Source organism: Corylus avellana, chromosome ca1 (assembly GCF_901000735.1).
Source record: "Corylus avellana chromosome ca1, CavTom2PMs-1.0".
Classification (NCBI taxonomy): domain Eukaryota; kingdom Viridiplantae; phylum Streptophyta; class Magnoliopsida; order Fagales; family Betulaceae; genus Corylus; species Corylus avellana.
This window is the reverse complement of record NC_081541.1, coordinates 2,942,981-2,962,696: the sequence shown is the minus strand read 5'-3', so window position 1 is coordinate 2,962,696 and position 19,716 is coordinate 2,942,981. Positions and strand designations below refer to the sequence as shown.

At 36.1% G+C, this 19,716-nt stretch overlaps 2 protein-coding genes and 1 long non-coding RNA gene across 4 annotated transcripts; 1 reads left to right on the top strand and 2 right to left on the bottom strand.

Moving 5' to 3' along the window:
- Positions 1-255: 255 nt before the first annotated feature.
- Positions 256-914, top strand: LOC132184502 (uncharacterized). Its single transcript, XR_009440566.1, has 2 exons — positions 256-480; positions 601-914. It is a non-coding gene; the product is annotated as an uncharacterized LOC132184502 (long non-coding RNA).
- Positions 915-1,248: 334 nt separating this feature from the next.
- LOC132184492 (oligopeptide transporter 6) lies at positions 1,249-5,185 on the bottom strand. Its single transcript, XM_059598146.1, has 6 exons — positions 4,530-5,185; positions 3,750-3,847; positions 3,088-3,657; positions 2,313-2,571; positions 2,036-2,218; positions 1,249-1,949 (listed from the first exon to the last, which is right to left on the bottom strand). The coding sequence occupies exons 1-6, from the start codon at positions 5,004-5,006 to the stop codon at positions 1,338-1,340; spliced, it is 2,199 nt and encodes a 732-aa protein (XP_059454129.1). The 5' UTR covers positions 5,007-5,185; the 3' UTR covers positions 1,249-1,337.
- A 3,081-nt stretch (positions 5,186-8,266) lies between these two features.
- Positions 8,267-16,955, bottom strand: LOC132180823 (RNA-binding protein 1-like). 2 transcript variants are annotated; one of them, XM_059593801.1, is made up of 7 exons: positions 16,743-16,954; positions 12,681-12,802; positions 12,340-12,577; positions 12,169-12,230; positions 12,011-12,092; positions 10,487-10,607; positions 8,925-10,365 (listed from the first exon to the last, which is right to left on the bottom strand). In XM_059593801.1, the coding sequence occupies exons 1-6, from the start codon at positions 16,834-16,836 to the stop codon at positions 10,504-10,506; spliced, it is 702 nt and encodes a 233-aa protein (XP_059449784.1). In that variant the 5' UTR covers positions 16,837-16,954; the 3' UTR covers positions 8,925-10,365; positions 10,487-10,503. The 2 variants fall into 2 exon arrangements, with proteins under 2 accessions (XP_059449777.1, XP_059449784.1); XM_059593794.1 differs by lacking the exon at positions 10,487-10,607 and having other exon boundaries at positions 8,267-8,931; positions 16,743-16,955.
- Between the last annotated feature and the right edge of the window lie 2,761 nt (positions 16,956-19,716).

The window sequence follows — 19,716 nt, the reverse complement described above, 5'->3', positions numbered from 1 at the left end:
CCATTCGCGGCCTATTTATCTGCCTCTCCGAGCAAATGTATTTGGACCATGAATACAGTGGTATAATTATTTAAAGAAGCCCAAATAAAAAATATTTCTGTTAGCAATAAAAAATAGAAGTGAACAGGAATTTCTATGCAAAATTGATAAAAAGATATTTAGAGCCTTTAAAATTCCTTAAATAGGCATTGGTGTAAAGGGCTTTTGGCTCAAGCCGTCAAGCATGACTTTGTCAACGTAATCTTATCTCAACCCAACAACTTGGACTGAAATGAATGCAAGGGAAGGTAGAGATAAGATTTAATAAAGTGGTCTTCCCATGTCGTTTAACGAGGTTCCTTTTGAAAAAGGGTAGAGCGAGAAAAGGTTTCTTCTGCAAATTCATAGAAGCGCGTGCATGTGTAGAAGATTGCTGATGCAAAGGGGTATCATGATCTCAAGCCTTCAAATGAGTCTGTGCCTTCTTCATGCTTTGCCCAGGTGAGAGACAATGCTCTGGGTGCAGATTTATTAGATTAGTCTTAATTCAATCGGTTTAATTAAACAAGTCAAACCCTCGATCCTAATCCGCTAAGTTCATATGTTGGATTCGTGTTTCAGATTCGTAACCATCAACCCTGATTAAACAGGTTAGACTACTCAATCTCCATCTACTCAATCGAAGCTAGCATTATATTAGTGCCAGTCCGCTCACTGCTTTATGTGGCGGCTTTGACAAAGCATAATGCAGCCATTTCGCTAAAGTAGTTGAAGAAAGTACTAATCGCTTGAGCAAACTAGTGAAGCTGTATTGCGTTTCCATCTGAGAGGAAAAGTAGTGTGATGGATTAAATGATCTTTTTGTGAACAGTCTTTCTACTGTTTTATTTGATTATCTACCACTAGGGGCAATGCAACTAAACTTTTATAATGAATGATAATGGCATCATTATTTTGGAAAGCACAAAGAGCATCATCTAAACCCAAAGCAAAAGATTGAGATCCCTTCATATTTTTTTAAAATATGAGATTCTCATATTCTAAAATTTGAACCCTCCATTTCATCTAATGATCTAAACAAATACAAAAATTTGTGTGTTACTGAGGTAATTAATTTTAATTTTTAATATGTCAAATCCCACTTGCTTCAGTAACACAAATTTCTGCATTTGTTTAAATCGTTATACGAAATGGATGGCTCAAATTTTAGAATATAAAAATCTCATATTTTATAAAAAATGTGGGGATCTAAATCCCAAAACAAATACCAAAAGAAATATTGAAATCTATTTACAAGCATGAAGTTATGAGAGAGTGGTTCCATACAACCTGAAAAATATAGGAAAAACATACGAGTTTTAAGAGACAACTGGGCAACCTTGAACCATGACTCCTTTTGCGGTTGGGCAAGAAGCTAAGGGGCACCCATCAACATCGTTTCCCCACCAGCTAATTCCGGTGGATCCCATGGAAACAAACAGCAACAACGTCATGAAAGCAGTTCCAGCATCAAGACCACCAGAAAGGACATAATTGTAGCGCTTCCACCATTCTGGCCGGTACCTAAAGAACACAAATCCGGAGAGAAACCCTACGATGATCCAACTAGTGTAGTTTACGGCACTAGCTGGGGGCATCATTGACGTAGCACCCAACAAAACAGGCATGTGAATCATGCGAATCCAATTTTGGTTAGGGAATGCCTTGTGTGCAAGCCAGACTAGGAGAGGGGCAATTGCTCCACCAAGAAAGAACCAATTGACATTCCCGTATTCACCTAGGTTGCCAAAGATTCTACGGGGTCCGACAAGTCCCCAGATGACGGATGCATCGAAGAAGACACGGTCCATCGGGCAAGTCCAGGGGCTGCCCTTTGGTAGCAGGGAGGTATCACAAAGGTGTGGGATGCTTTCCATCAGCCACCATGCAGTTCCCGTGTATACAATTACCGAAACGATAGTTCCAACCACCTGCAATGTCACGATTTTAGCTTTTGAATATTTTAGTACTATACTGTGCTCTTATATATGAATTTGAGACAGAAAACAAAACTGACCTGTGCCATGAACATTGACCTTGGTGGAATCTTCATGTAGTGGCCAAGCTTAAAGTCTGCCAGAAAGGTTAGAGCTTGGGTCATGCTGATGTATCCATACACCTTGAAGCACATGTTAGCAACAGGGCGCTCTGGGTACATGTATCCGATAATGTATTCTGTTATAATGTTCAAACCTGGCATCTGATTCACCAGCAAGAGATGCACATGAGTGATACATTTTAGCAGAACTTCCATTTAACAAAGGATTAAATTTTATAATTTGAAATATATTTACCTGGTTTGTGGTGGCAGCAATGATACCAATTGGGAGAGTGTAGAAAACGGCAATGGCACAAGCTAGCAGCACACCCCACCAAGGCAGTTGAAGTGACTCGTTGTAATACTCACAAGCAAACATTATAAGAGCAATGTTCGTCACAAGAATGACAAGAAACCACCACATAGGAACGGATTTGTACACCTTCATAAGTTTGGTATGTATATCTTCTTTTCCATTCCCGCTAAAGGCACTTCTGGTTTGCTTCCATATGTCACTGCAAGTGGGGTGCAAATGAAGTTAAGTTCTAAGAAAGTCTTATAAGAGCTTAAACAGTGCCATGTTACACCACATAGATCAACAATTAAGAACTCATTTAAAGAAGATCGAAGATATGTACTTCAACCACTGGGGGTAAATTTAAAGGAGAGATATCCAGTGCTTACTTTGAACTAAAAAAAGCGGAACTTCTACTGTAACAGGATGAATAAATGTTGAAACAATACAATTAATTCTCATTAGAGGAAACTTGCCACATTCAACTGTTAACTTCGTTACTATCTCCAAAGAGAGAGGAAGAAAATATGCTCAAAAACATATGGCAAAATAATCATAAGAAGTTTAAAAGAAGAAACATGCATATCTACATGCGCACGCATATATAAAAATTCAAATGAAAAAAGAATGTATAGTCTATCAGCAAAAATATGATCATTTTTGTGCATTATCTATATATTTTAATCCCTTGATGAGGAGTGGGAAATTTTCATGGAATGCTTCAAGCAGTTATTACCTTCCACTGAATAGCAGAACATGCATAAGTGTAGCAGTAAGTGTAGCAAATCCAACACCATAAGTCATGGAAAAGAATGTGCTGAGATGTATAGACCCCATCTGTGCATAAGTAGTCCGGTCAAGATGAAATTTGGAGTTGATGATGCTCAAAATGTCGTACTCAGAACCATTTGATGTGAAAAGGCTGTTAGAATATATTGGGAAAGTCTTGGCACCGTAGATGTTGTACCAGTAAGCTAGGGGTGTCATCACATACATTACAAAGATGAATCCAACAGCAGTGTTGGCAGTGGCGAACCATGGACTAGCTAATGGACTCCCAAGGTAAGCGGAAATCGTAGCCCAATCAATCCCAAAGGAACCAATTCCAAGGCCTTGTAAGCCAGAACCCAGTTGTTGGACAAAAACAGACTTAGGAGAGATCCAGCAGACCCAAGAGACAGTTGTTAACATTATGAAAAGATAGCCAGGTAACACATAGTAAGCAAAGCTACTGATCAAGACCAAGAGAAAGAACTGAGTGCGCGTAGTGCCGCCTTTAGGTCTTTTTTCCTTCTCATGTAGAGCCCTGTAATGTTGATATTATATCATTCAGGGTACTGGCAAAGTTTGAGTGTACCTATTTGTTTTATTGAACGAATATTTCAAATGCAAAATTACCTGAACAATGCGACCTGAACCAGATTAGAAGGCCACCACATTTCCCCTGGCTCAACCAGATATTTTCGAAAAAGTCCAGCCCAACCAAACCCTAACACCTACAATTTAAAAAAGAAAAACTACATCATTGGAGACTGCTTGTAAGTAATCCAATGGTAACTATATGTCAGCAAGGACAATACTCATGTAGGAAATCACATGTTGGATACGTTATCCATTGTTAAAGATGTGCAGGATTTGAAGATTCAAAAGTAGCATTTTAATAAGCATATCACAATATATGTAATAAAATTAATGTTAATATTTTATTTTGACCTTGCAATAGTAGTATGAAAAGAGGCATGGACAACAGGACAAAAATAGCATGAACAAAATTATTCTTCCCAAAGGATCCCAAGTTTTTCTTTTTCATCAAATTGACTAGCCCAAAAGATTTCAGAGATTATCTCCCTTATAATTCCAAGACAGTTATGGAGTGACAATCATGAATGCATTATTCTTCCATAAAATCACTCTGCTAACCCACAGACTTATGATTTGGATTTTTTTTTTTTTTTTTGGATTCATTCGAGGTACTTCCACATAACTCTCAATTTTTGAAGTGTTAGTATATATGAATTATAGTACCCCATAAAGCATAAAAAAATTACAATAGTCAAATATTCCAAAATTCAGCATGTATAATAATAATCATCACATAATCAAATAAGCCTTCATCTAACTCTTGAAAAGTCAACAAGAATCCAACCAAAATCAAAAGAAGAAACATGGGAAAAGAACCTGAGTTGTAAGCATAACAATCAAGGCTGGAAGAAAAGTGAGGGCCCTTTTATAATAGAGTTTAACTGCAGACAAAACATGAGCAGCATAAACCGATCCGGCACCCGAATTTGCAAAAATCGTGATTAAAACGTGTTCCTTGATATTAAAGGGCCCCGGATTCATAGTGAACTCAAACCATGTGCCCTGAAAGAAGGGACGCTTTGGCAACACCTTGGCCATAAAGTGCCCAATGGGCACCACAGCAATCTGCGCAGATATTGAACTGACCGATAATGGCTGCCTCCTATACCAAAAGAACTGGTTCACAAAGGAGAGTGTGACACATGCAGTAAGACCCAGAACCCACATCCTGAATGTGAGCACTGGCATGGTCGGATCATCCGTTTTGGGCACTGTCAGATCGACTTGTTTAATAGGACATTCCTCGTTAACCTCCGAGGAATCCACCTTCTCAACTTGATATACTTCACCCATTTCAATAATATTGCAAACCCAATCCTCCTCCTCTCAGATACTCCACCAGTAATACCTGAGTTTTATATATATATATATAGAGAGAGAGAGAGAGAGAGAGAGATTCGAAGTAAAGATGTTTAGGAGTTGGAATCCGAGAGGGAGATTCAAAGAAGAGGAGATAGAATCCTAACAAACAGCATTCCAGGATACTCCCTATATGTTTGTGCAGTCGAAGTTAAAGGGCATATTTGAGATTGCGTGGGATTTTAATAATTGCGTTTTTAAAAATTATATTTTTAAATTGTTACTTTTTAAAACTGCATAGGCGTTTGGTAAAACAGATTAAGAAGTACTTTTTTTATCAATTGAGTATTTGGATAACATTAATATATAATTGCGGTTTCATGATCAAATAGGTAAATATTACGCCAAATATTGTTTTAAGCGTGATTTTGGTTTAAATTCGCACTTTTTCAAATAAACACTCTCTAATCAGCTTATAGAAATCATGAATTTTTTCATGATTTTAAAATTTACGTTTTTAAAATCATAATCCTAAACACCAAAATTACAATTTAATTTAAAAAGATAAATTATTTTTTTAAAAAAACGCACTCTTAAACCAACCCAAGCAAATCTAAAAGAAAGCGAGAAAAGCGAAATAGACAGCTAAGGTGCCATCAATTCTAAACCCAAACGAAATCTGTAAAGGGTTTTTTGCATTGAAGGCAAACAGACTAGTCATGGGATTTTTTGATTCGTTTCTCAACTCGTTATAATTATTTTTTGTGGGTCTTTACAAATCACAGTTGGCGTTTCCTTAAATGCAATCCATTGACGAATTGGTTCATGTACCATCGCATCCCCGATCCTCTCAAATTTTTTTAATTAAATATAGGATCTGGATCCTATATTTATCGAGACAGATAAATTTGACATATTAAAAATTAAAATTACTTATTTCTCGATAACATAAATCTTTATATTTATTTAAACCATTAAATCTAATGAAGGATTAAATTTTAAAATTCGAGAATTTTATATTTTAAAAAATCTGACCTTAATTCGTGCTGTAACTATTATTATAATAAATATGGGCAGACAGGAAGGCCACAAGTAAGTGTAAGTGGCAATGTTTGACTTTAAAGTCTTCAATTAAAAGGAGAAGATAAGTAGAGACTGCGAGAAAAATCTGACCTTAATCCGTGTTGTAACTCTTATTATAATAAATATGGGCAGACAGGAAGGCCCCAAGTGAGTGTGAGTGGCAATGTTTGACTTCAAAGTCTTCAATCAAAAGGAGAAGATAAGTAGAGACTGCGAGGAAAATCTGACCTTAATCCGTGTTGTAACTCTTATTATAATAAATATGGGCAGACAGGAAGGCCCCAAGTGAGTGTGAGTGGCAATGTTTGACTTCAAAGTCTTCAATCAAAAGGAGAAGATAAGTAGAGACTGCGAGGAAAATCTGACCTTAATCTGTGTTGTAACTCTTATTATAATAAATATGGGCAGATAGGAAGGCCCCAAGTGAGTGTGAGTGGCAATGTTTGTCTTCAATCAATAGGAGAAGATAAGTAGAGGCTACGAGGAGGATATGGAATAAAAAAGCAGAAGTATTCCTTTCCTTTCTTTGTCTTTGTCTTTGTCCCATTTTCTTCAATTTTGTCATTCATCAATAAATTTGTGGGCTCATATACGAAATTTACATAAACTCCACATTTAATAGTGGTTGGGAGAATGAGAAAAATTGAATCACATGTCTTTACACTGTTTCAAATAGAAATATTTGCATAATCTTTTTTTGGCTTATGTGATATTTTTTTCACACATTAGAGATCTGGCCGGACCAACACACCCTAATCCGGCCACTAATTGGGAGAATGAGAAAAGAACCGGAGAAAAGTTATGTCTTGAGACTCGAAAAAGAATTCACATCTCTTTACACTGTATCAGTTAGAAAAATTTGCATAATTTTTTTTTGTTCAAATTGCTAGGAATTTGATGTGAATACTCCAAGACATCCTGGTGTGGTTTCCACTTATTGCAGGACCTTATCCAAACCCACACGAGGGACACCTATGGAGATGCGATGTGAGTGTGAGCTACTGAAAGGTGCTTAAGCTTAATGCTTTCACATCACCAAATCCTTCTATTTTAGTACAGTAAAAGTAATCATTCCCAAGCAAGAAATAAAATGCTGTTTAAGTCCCTTTTGACGTAGGTTTCAAATTTTTTCGTTTTTGTTTTTAATGAAAGTAATAAAAATATGATGTGGCAGTGCAACCTCATTCCCTCGTTAGGGTGTGGATAAATGAGAATGAAAAACAAGTGTAAGCTTAAAAATATTTTACAATAGTTTGTGAGTGGAGTATTCCAAGTATTGATGCAATCTATAATAGCAAGTTGTAGGACCTACTTCGAGCATATCTGCTTAAAGCAACACTGAGGACAACTTCCCTCTTATAAAAATAATCTACGTTTAATTTAAATTTTTTTTTAAAAAAAAAAAAAAAAAAATCTACAATTTCTATAAGTAGGCTACGAAATGCTTATTTGAAAAAGGCACCAATTTAAATTAAAATCACGATTTCGCTTAACAAATATTTGATAATAAATTTTTTTTTTTTAAAAAAAAAAAAACTTTTTAATATGTTTTACTAAACATCTTTGCGATTATAAAAAATAGCAATTTCAAAAACGTAATTTTAAAAACGCAATTCTTAAAATCACACTTACTGAAATCGTAATCCCAAACGGACCTTTAGCATCTTTTAAGAAATTCGAACAACCTAATTTTTTTGTTATCTTGAGATTGAAAATATTTGTAAAATAAGTTGAGTGATTCTGACCTTTTTTTTTTTCTCAAATAAATAACAAAAATAACATGAAAGGACTATTATATCATTCCCATTATAAATAAAAAATCAAAACCGAAAAAAAAGGTCTTGGGTTGCTGCGAACCAACTCTTTGACTATAATATCATTCTCATTATAAATAAAAAAATCAAAACTGAAAAAAAGTCTTAGGTGTTATTTAAAGTACCCAAAAAACTTTGAGCATAAACCAAATGAGAAGACAAAACATGTGTGATTACGAGGAAAGCAGAGTTATTGAGAAAGACAAACTTTAAGCACTTCAAATTAATGATGTAACGCACTTTGGTCTTTGTGCCCTCTTTATCTTTTTTTGTGCACTCTATTGTGCATTCGTTTGAAGTGATGGGAGTGGCTCAAATTAAAAGTCAAAAAGTCAAGATTTTGCCAGCAACAAGAGCTAATTAAAGACCCCAATCACATTGTTTAGGGCTTAAAAGAGTTGCAAAGTGTTGGTACATGAATTTTGCCATCTGAAAATGTAATATTTCGTAGGTTGCCGTGCATGTTGTTGCCTGCTTCTAAACAACCATTCCAGATCCTTTTTATCTTTACCTCCTCTTCTTTTGTGAAAGCTGAGAAGCTACATCTACTGCGGCCCATTTACCAGCACCATGCACACTCCCCTCCCCTTGACCCACCACAAGTCGGCCTCTCATCAACCCCCTCCTCAAAATTTCCTCTTTTTTAGTCTTTCAATTTATTTTTTTTTCAGCTGCGCACACAACCCTCCACTAGCCTCCACGCCCCCAACCCACTTGCCATCTAGCCTCTCCACTGGTGCATAAGGCCCACAAGCGGCCCATGCCACCCCCCTATGGTGGTTTCCAGATCCAGCTCTTCCTTCAAATAACGCATCTTCCCACCACCTCCTATTTTATGGCTCTTTTTTCTTTTTCTGTCATGGTTATCTTTGCTCGGAAAAGAAAAAGAATATGCAATATTTCTAGCCGTTTGAAGACCCAAAAAATAAAGGAACCATGCTCATATCCGCCGAAAGATGCCATGCTAATCCACTTTTCTACAGCATGCTCGTAGTGTAAAACGGAGCCCTGGCCAAGAACAACTACAGCACTTTCTAATAAATTTTATGATCCAAACAACAAATGTGAAGCTCAAAACTCCACATATTTCATTATATGCAGGCCAGCCCCAGGAAGTTCCTTCTACTAAAAGGATGGTTACAAATACACAAGAAAAATTATCCCTATCCAAGTAGCTGCATGATTAATTAATTCAAAGCACTGGAAGCAATAATATGGGCAATACAGCATGCAGTCCTCAAGAGGCCAACAGTTGGTGCTTAAAAGGGTCAAAGAGTATTCCTCAACAATCGAATGGCATCATCTTCATTGCTATTTACTTCAACAAGGTATTAAACATATGCTTGCATATTCATCCATTGGTCAATCGGATATGTAATTAATGGAATAATTGTTGGAGACTAAAATGTTGTGTATATATGCAAGCGTATGATAACATATATGTTGTTGTATATCTCCATGAATCTAGAAACATATGCAATACACCAGGCATCAATAGCTCAACAAAAGGCAATAAGGTCTGCCCAAATCTCGACTTAAGAGAACAGCTCTTTTGTGGGGAAATTTCCACCCTATGAATGCATTATGCAATCTGGGAATCCAGAGACACCGTCGCATGGAAAATATCTAAGGAAAATCATCCCCCACGCTAGGAAGATGAAAACAACCTACAGACTACAGGCCTAGTACGTGACATCAATTTATCATGGCATAACATTACTGGTACAATGGCAACAGTTCAGGCAACAATAGCCGGCAGGCTTTGGCACTTTCACATTATAAACATGAGAGGTAGGTGGCTTTAGCTTTTGGCTCATAGCAAAAGCAGGCTTCCTAGCATCTCCTATCGAAAATAAAGAGACAGCCAGAATGCTCAAAAAATCAACCCACAAGAAGGCATTATAGCGTTTCGCTGCTAAGACCCCAAAACAATCCAATTAATGATCAGGCTAAAAAGATATTTCTTCAGTGCCTGTGAAAACTTGAGAAACCAAAGATCTAGAGTATGCAACGCATAGGCTGAATGCTACACCAGTTTTCTTCCTTTCTCAATAAAAAAGGGTTTTACGATAGAGATCCAAGAAATTATTCGAGGAAAATTTTGAACTGAATAATACACCACATATGTCAACTTTATCCTACCTACTTCGACTCTCACTACACTAGAGATATATCTTGAAAACAGAATAAGCCGAAAGGTAGGAAAAGCATAAGTTTACACCATCTCCAAGGATAAATATAGTCAAATGCAGAGCGAAACAAACCGAAGTGACTAAAGGCAGAAATAATTCACAGTACTCGAAAAGAAAAGCACGCTCCAATCTCTAGCAATCGTGCCCGAATTAATGAAATCCACACAGTTCAAGTTGTTCCTAACGAAAGTGCCTGTAATTCACGAAACCGCAAGTCTGTCGTATCGCCCCTCATTATCATAACCTCTCCAATTTGAGCGAATCCTACAGAGAAGTGGCGTTCCATGATTTAGCGCGATTCATCGTTTTATAATGAAGTTTTCTTAGTCAGCACCTAACGTCATGAACATAAACAGTCGAACGGGTGGAATATAGCGTTAATCACCTGCAAACCCGCATAATTCAACGCTTGCCACGATGCCCGCCACCTGACCTCGCACCAGGATAGCGAGCAAATTGCAACCTTAGATTGACCGAGTCACGGTCATGCTCATCAAATTTATAACCTGCAAAATCGAGCTTTTACTATTTCACGCTGAACATCTAGCCACGTTTTGAACGGTTAATTGGGGCATCAGCAGACAGATGATATAAGACGCGTGCAACATTAGCTCAACTTAAACACATAGCAAACTCGAAAAAAAAACCTGGCAAACAGTCAATCACTTTCCATAACACCCAAAAACCAGATGCAGATCGACCACTCATATCCTGACGGTTAAAAGAGCACCCCATAAGGACATAGAAAGAAAGTCTGCCACCTTCCCAAGGTAAAGCTCAGTCATCAAGATTCCAGTCTCTGGCTTACGGATACAGTGAAACTGGAGGGATATTTTGCCTCAATTATTTCTACTTTAGTTAGTCAGAGGTTTCCATTGGTCTAGAGTGGATTAGGAAAAGGTGAGCCAAAACACGAGCTCTTTATGGAACCATCATCTGAACTACTTAGCATGGTTGGTCAGCCATGTGACTAGATCAGCCTCCTTAACTGGTCTAGGTAGCCTATTTGGCCAGTTGAGCAGAAAATCCATAAAGTAAATTAAATCAACCAGGTCCAATGTTTTAATTTTCTTTTTTTAAATTGTTGGCCTGGAGAGTTGAACCCAAGAAAACGCAAAGTTTTGCCACTCATAATTATTAAGTACAAACCTGATACAGACAAGAGCAAACCTGCAGTATAAAACACATAGGCACCAGCAGTAAAGGTGACCTTGGCAAATGCCTATAAGGGTCGGTTCGAATATCATATGATTATCATAGAGGAAAAGAACTTCCAAGCCCTCCAAAGTAAGTTTCTCACCTTCATTTGAGATATATAAGCCACCAAACTAAGCTTTGCTGCGCTTTCGAGAAATTTTAAAAATTTTGGCAAACCTTTGGAAGCTTAGGCTTTCAGATTGCGAAAATCCGCTTTACGTTTTTTCCCATGAAATATGTATGCAACTGTCACTATAGAAAACATTCATTTTCCTCGCATAACAACAAAATAATGCTTGATTTTGTAAATTAGCATTTCACCATTTTTTATCATTCAATAATTCAAAGATTTAATTAACAGAGTTGCTATTTCACTTCCCAGTAGCGACGAACTCTTAGTGCCAGCCCCCTTCAATAGATATCTTTTAACACCATGCCAAATCATAAGTTTAGACATCAACAACTCAGCCCCTCCAACACTTGGACACACACATACGTAAATCAGAAATGTCACACAGGTTTTTGTTTTGGTATACCGTGTAGTGTAACTAGCCGACCCTCTTTATAGGAAAGCGGAAAAAAAAATCAAGGAAAATGTTTAATAACTCCACTAATAGCACAACAAAAGGAAAGCAGAGATAAGCAACATAATGGATTGGCAAAGATGCATGATGCTAAAGTTATTATAAATTAAGGGGTAAGATAAGCTCACCTTGCAAGGCATCCATGGCAGTGGCAGCATGGGCTGGACTTACAAAATCAACAAAACAAAGTACCAGTGGATCTCCCCCAGGCTGAACAGATTGATCATCAGTGAATCCATCAATGTACTAAATATTGACAATGCACTTATAACAAATATAAACTTACATGTCTCGATTCCTTGCTTACGAGTCTCACTTCTTTGTAGCCAACAAAAGGGCGAAAGATATCTATGACAGCAAGTGAAGGAACAAGACTAGGAATGTAAAACTACAAGCAATGAAGATAAAAGAAAAGTGCAAGCAATGCTTGAGAAAATAGAAGCCTAAAGAAGGATACGAGCCACTTCTCGTCGTGTACAGTTGGCAGGCAATCCCTCCACAAACAGTGTACTGGAAGCATCAGGAGGAAGGGGAACCTCAGACCTTCCACCTCCATATCCCATAGTTCTGTCCTTCACAGTTGTACCTGGATCCATGCTCCCAATACCCACAATACGCGGATCATCAACAGCACGACTCGATATTCCCCCACCAATGGATCTAGCAGACTGTCCCCCACCATAAGATGAAACTTGCTGAAATATAGCATCATAACATTAGAACCTAACATAAAATTAAATTGAGAGTGAAAAAAAAAAATGTATCTGAGATGCAAAAACACTGGAAATAAATAGGTACCGCACTGCGTAGGTAACGATCATAAGATGCTCCAATGGAGTCAGTATCTCTAATTCCACGAAGTGTTCCTCTGTCATCATCACGAGCATAATAACTGGGCAGCTCATGACCACCAGGGACATCTTCAAGATCAAGCATGTACTTTCAGTAAATGAGACAAAAGATAAAAGAAAGGAGCAATATGTTAAGACATATGATTCTAAAGGCAGAAGAAGAGCACATTACTTTGTGTGGGAAGTCAATCTGCTAGAGATATGTCTAGTACTAGAAAAAATAATTGGTAACCGTTATGAATAACCTAATACAGAGTTGTTGATCTCTCATATAATGTGATTGCCCCAACTGCCAAAGACTACCGCATCACTCATGATCAGGTCACGGAAATTGCTAAGGGCCACTTGCATCACCAATTACGCACAAACCCAAATTATTAGGGGAAGATGAAGTTTTAAAAAGTAAGAAAGAACCCAATGCGTAGAGGAGCACAACCCTAGTACACAAGAAGTATACAAGAAAACCCCTAAAGAATAGAAAAAGAAGAACAGAATTCCAAAAAAAAAAAAAAGAAACAAGCAAACTATTCCATGCACTCTCCATGTATAAAGGGATTGTAATATCATCTTCTTCATCTCTAACAATCCATTCTCATGATCTTCAAAGCTCTTTGTGTTTTGCTCTCTTTAAAGATATCATATTAAACACAAAGGAGCCAACCTCCATATTTTCAAAGCATTACAGTTTCCCAATTGTCCCCTCCAATTTCTCAACAACTTGCTCACCCTTCGAGGCATAACCCAAGCAACACCAGACAACTAAAAAAGCGCACTCCACAATTATGTTACAACCTCACAATGAAGGAGTAGATGATCAATAGAATCCCCACATTTCTTACATATACAACACCACTCCACCACAATAACATTCTTTTGTAAATTATCCAAAACAAAGATTTCCCTAAAGCCGTCATCCACACAAAGAAAGCCACTCTCAAGAGAGTCTTAACTTTCCAAATACTCTTCCAAGGAAAAGGAGACCTTACCGGATTAGCTAACATCTGATAGTAAGACTTAACTTCAAATGATTTCCTTATAGAAGGAATCCAACAAATTGTATCCTCGCCTCCATGTCTTACTCTTTGAGAATAAGGCAACTTAAAGAACCCAGAAACCCCTTCCACCTCCCAATCATGCATAAGTCTAGTAAAAATAATATTCCAATTAATGTTTTTATTCTGGAACTGTATATGATCCGCCACCCACGCATCATTACCACAAGCAATAGTGAATCATTTCGAAAAATAAGAACTTCAAAGGCTACTCCCCACACCAAACACCATGCCAAAACAGCACTTTAGATCCATCTCCTACCTCATACCTCACGTGTTAAAAAATAAAATAAAAAAATAAAAAAACTCCCAACATTCCCTCCTTATACATTTCCACACTCCGACACCAACCTCTTTAGAACACCAACCTCTCCTCATACTATCATATTTAATATCCACCACCTTTCTCCACAAAGGCTCCCTCTTTGTGGCATACCTCTGCAAAACAAAGAAAGCCCCTCTAAAGTTTTTCTAGTCGATTAGCCACTTCTATCAGAATAGGGAAAAGGGACAAATAATACATTGATAAGTTAGAAAGAGTACTTTTTATCAAAGTTAACCTACCTCCCTTTGATAAATAAAGCCTCTTCCAACTTGCCAACATATGCTCCATCTTCTCAATAATGCCACTCCAAATGATAGAAGCCTTATAGTGATCACCCAATGAAAGACCCAAATACTTCATCGGCAACGAAGCCACTCTACACCCAAGAATACAAGCCAAACCCTCCACATCCCCATATCATCTACGGGAACAATCTTTGACTTAGACAAGTTTATCCCCAACACTGTTTAAAAACATAAGGTATCTCAAATTACGAAGTTATGGCCTTTTAATATGTATGCCTACTGTCTTCATACTACCAAGAGAAAAAGAAAGAATTGACTAGTGGCAGGGTCTGTTACATATGTCATCCCATATAAAGCAGTTTATAAGAAGAGCATATCTAAGGCCACCCATCCCTTCCAAAAATTGACTGCCACTGCTATCCCTTTCTCTATTTATTTTTTATTCTGTGGGTAGGTAATAAAATTACAAATGGGACAAAAGGGGCCTTCAGCTCATAAGGCACATCTATGATCTGACTTGACATTACTTACAATGTACAGGTAATGGCAGTATGGCGCAGTGCGATAACCTACTTCAAAAATTTTACAAGACAAAAAGACACGTTAAAATCTCTCATGAGTACCTAGAAAGTAAGTTTGACAATGCATTCACTGAGTTAGTTTCCTCTTCTGTACTTTCTTTCTCTTATCATTATTGGGAAGGCATGATTCTTCCCCCAGCTACTTTATGTTGGAACTTGGAAGGCTCCAAGTCAGATTAAAATGTCTTCCATGAAAAGGGCATTAGATATGATCTCCACAATCAAGAATTAAATACCCTTGAAGCAGATAATTCCAAACAAAGTCAAGTCCAAATACAAGTTCCATAAGGCAAATCACTTATTAATACTTTAATTCTTCAGTTTCTCCATCTGGTTCCATTTGTTCAAAAAGTATGCAGTGTATTTGTTCAACTACATTTGTAAGTAGTCCTTTTTTCTTCCATTCCTTTTCTATCACAGTTTATTCGGACAAGAACAAACTGGAGAATTTTTTTCATATTACAAAAAGGCAAAACTGGAGGATACTTATGACACTTTGAGATTAGTTTATTTGGAGAATAACTATGTTCTTTGGAGAAATATTGCAAGCAATGCATTTGCAGAAGAAAACCTACCAACAAAACTACACAGGGTATGAAATTCTAATCTATTTTCCAAGTAACATGTAATAGACAAGAACATCCATTTTACTATTCTGGGTACCAGTCAAACTGCTTTTAACTTCATATGCAATGACTTGGAAACACACACATACACAAAACAATATGTGATCCAGAATACGAACAGAAAAGTATTGACAACTTCTTGCAGTCTTGGTTTATAGCAACTCCAAATCAACAAAACAACATAACTCCAACTAACTTTTATTATTCCTTCTTGCCAGCCAAAAGAAAGGAGTAAAGGAATAATAAAAGGTAAGACCTAAACAATCTGTTTCTTCATAATCAATCAAAATCATCAACCTCGCAAAAAACTATATCCACTTCCCTTATCCACAACAATCCCATCACCATCTCCAAAATTTTAACTCTCATCCAATAACAATTCAACCAAGTAGACAAAGGAATTCATTCAATTAAAAAAGCAAGTAAGCAGTGCAGAGCTGTCATTAAGTCTAAATAACACAAAGCCCAATATTGATCCTTTGAAAATAATTGACAACAGAGATAATCTAGCAGTCAAGACTAGACAATACATAGCCCAAAAATTTACACAAAGTGGCAGTCCTTCGACCAATGATGGATTTCCAATATTAACAGGATTCATCTATCCCCATATAGATAAGAATGCAAGAAATCATAGCATATTACTCATTTACGCCTTAAAAGATATATTTCTTACCATAAACGGAAATTAGCACTAGTACTTAATCCTCCAATATCATACACACCATTAAAACAATGCTCTCATACTGTTCTTTACGCAACCATAGAAGAGCATAACCTCGGACATGACAGCACAACAAAAATGAAACTTCGAAAAAAGTGAACCACATAGAAACCTATGAATTTTTATTTTTTTTTAAATGACGATATCTAAAATAATAAAAGAAACCCATTCCACCAATTGCATAGTAGCCCAAAAAATGTAAGAAAATGAAAGTTATAAATGTTCTTATCAAAAACTTCCAGTTTTGTCAACCCCCAATGGTTTTCTTCAGCTAAGAACTCCTATTTTCTACATAAATCAAACGTTCGCATAAATCCCCCGTTTTATCGTCTTTTATTTTCTTTTCTCCCGCTTTTTTGGCCACCAAACAGAGTAAACCGGAATTACCGAAACCCTAATTTCATAACACAGCAATACAAGAGCAAGAAAAGGTGAATCGGAGGTAATTAGTTTTACCGTAGTCTGCGCGAGAGCGTTTTCCGACAAGCTGAGAGATCGACTGCGACGGAGGCTGCCGTGAGTCGCTGTACCTCCAATAAGCGTCCGCCATGTGTTAGAGAGAGAAAGAGAAACCCTAAGAGAGAGAAAGAGATGAAGAAATGTTTTTCACGAACAATATCAGAGAAGGGAGAAGCGGCAAAGCGTAGAGAAGACAACCAAGCCTACAGATTTTGTTTCTTCTTTATAAGGTTGTACTTTCCCTTTGTTTTTTATTTAATAAATATCGATTAAGTAAACTTTTTCAAATAATCGAACTTTTATTTTTAAATTAAACTGGTATTTGTATTTTTATTTTTCAAAAAAAGTGTTCTACCGTCATAGTTTCGTGTATTAAATGAGTAATGTTATGAACTTTTTTTTTATTCTCTTAAATCTGATATAATTTTTAAAATTACCATTTGATCAAAATTTAAGTATGATTCATCTAAAATTTAATAATAATTTTAGAAACCATATCAGTTTTAGAGGATAAAAAGATGATTCATAGCATTACTCGTATTAAATTATGTGTCAAGCTTTAGAAAAAAAAAAATACAAAAAAAAAAAAAAAAAAGCTTTGACAAACAAAGGCTATAAATATTTATATAGCAACATTTTAATCGAGTCAATTTAAATCCATGAGGGTTAGAAAATTCTTATATTTAATTTCGGGTGCTTCAAAATAAGGTTATTTTTAGTGTCATGTCTTTTTAGAAAATAATTTTCTATTATAGTTGTTAGAGGAAGGAAAATAAATTTTGAACATAGCAAATAGGAAAAATGAAAAATGCGATAAGTATGTCTCACGTAAACTGGGGTTGTCTAAATGTTCGAATCTCCTTATTTGTAAGCAATTTTTTTGGAGTCACGCGGTCAAGTCTAAGGTTCAAAATTTCTTAGATGTAAACAATTCTTTAGGGTCACATCCGCAGCTTAAATCGGAGTCTTATTCGGTTTATGTAGAGCGGGCACTTTGCACAAGTTATGGGATTTGCTTGACAAAAATGTGTACACAAAGCAACCGTGCCTTGAAAGAATGTGTCATGGACAAAAAAAAAAAAAAGAAGAAGAAAGGTATGTCTTGGACAATATTTTCCTTTAATTCAGTTTATTAGACTCATATTTATTATTAAAACTTGGTATTTTCACATATAATCCTTAATAGATGTTAAAAATATATGAAATAGATCGAGCGTAAAATTTGTCCATATATGATCTGTGTGGTTTTTTTTTTTTTTAAAAAAAAAATATTTTTATCTTTGGTGCCTTGTCGAGGAAAAAGGCAATAGGCTATTTTATAATTTTATTTGAAGCAATAAGGAACAACAATTGCTGTTCTAGCGTAGTTTTATTCAATTAAAGCAGGTGTAGATCATCAACATCATACCATATTCTCTTTTGGTGTAGTTGCTAGATTTTGTTTATGTGGCTGAGGTAGTTCATTACACAATTTACACGTGGTGTTATAGAAAATGAAACAGAAGAAATAAACAAAACATGGAACAAACTATTTAGGGGTAATTTCATTTTAAACTCCTAAATTATCAAGCGATTTAAGAAGTTTCCTTATTTCAAAACTTCTCAATTTGAATTACTGAACTTTCAATTGCAATCAATTTGAACCCGTTCATCAGATTTTAAACGTTTAAAAGTGAGACAATGACGTTTATACCCAACTTTTTTATAAAATTCCAAATTTACCATTAATTATAAATTAAAAAATAATAAAAAATAAAGTTAAAGAAAAAACAAGGATATTTTGGTATTTTTAGGGGTAAATTTAACGGATGGTTTCAAATTGACTGCAATTGAAAGCTCAATGATCAAAATTTTAAAATTTTGAAGTTTGAGAAATGCTTATCAAATTACGTAGTAATTTATGAGTTTAAAGTGAAATTACTTCAAATATTTACTTGATTAATCTTAATTAGGTATGTTCACATAGTTATAACAACTTTCCATTATGACGAAGACATGTATATGTATATACACAACAGGGTAGTTGTTATAATAGTTTTCGAGATGGGCGATGTAAGTGATCCGAGAGTGACAATAAATGCAAAATAGGAAGAAGATAGAATAAGAGTTTGTCGGGTGTGTAAGCGGATAGCTCTGATACCTAAGTCAGTAAGAGCATGTTTGGGATTAAATTTGAGAAATAGAGCTTTTAAGTCAAAAAGAGTTTTTGAGCAAAAGTTTCATTTTTAAGTTTTTGCCAAAAGTGCGTTTTGGTTATTTTTAGGTTTTTTGAACCCTTAAAATAGATTTTAATTTTTTTTTACCAAATAACTACTTTTTTTTTTTAAACGGACTTTTTGAGTGTTAAAAGCACTGTTAGACTCCTCAAACACAATTTCAAACAAGTTATAAGAGTCTTTGCATATATGAAATGTGAAGTTTTCTTAGAGAGTAATTTACTCATATACCTTGTAGGAATTTACCTTTTATAGGTATAGACGGTAACCGTCATGAACTAGTGATATATATCACATGGACGTGCATAAACAGTCACGTCGGTTTTAAAATAAAAAATTTACAACATTAACATGCTCATGCACACCAATATGCTGCATATCACTGCTCAACCGTCATGTATCATCCCCTAAATTGTCGGCACTCACGTTCCCGAGGAGTCCGATTCATATGATGCTAAGATCATGATTCATGGATCGTGACTGTTGTGGGATCGTCGGTTGTGGCTGTTGTAGCAGCCGTGTGCTAGTGGCGTTTCATGCTCGGCCACATTCACTCAGCACGTGGCTTTTATCCTTCTAACAACTGGACATCAATCATATTCTCACGGGCTTGTACAAATATTTTTATATGGGCCTTGTCTTCATGGGCCTGAACTGTATTTCTTAATTAAAGGGGCTTTCATTGTTATTTGGCTGATCCAGTACCCATATATATATAGTTCAGTCCCTTCATCAAAAAGCGCAAAAAGAAGAGA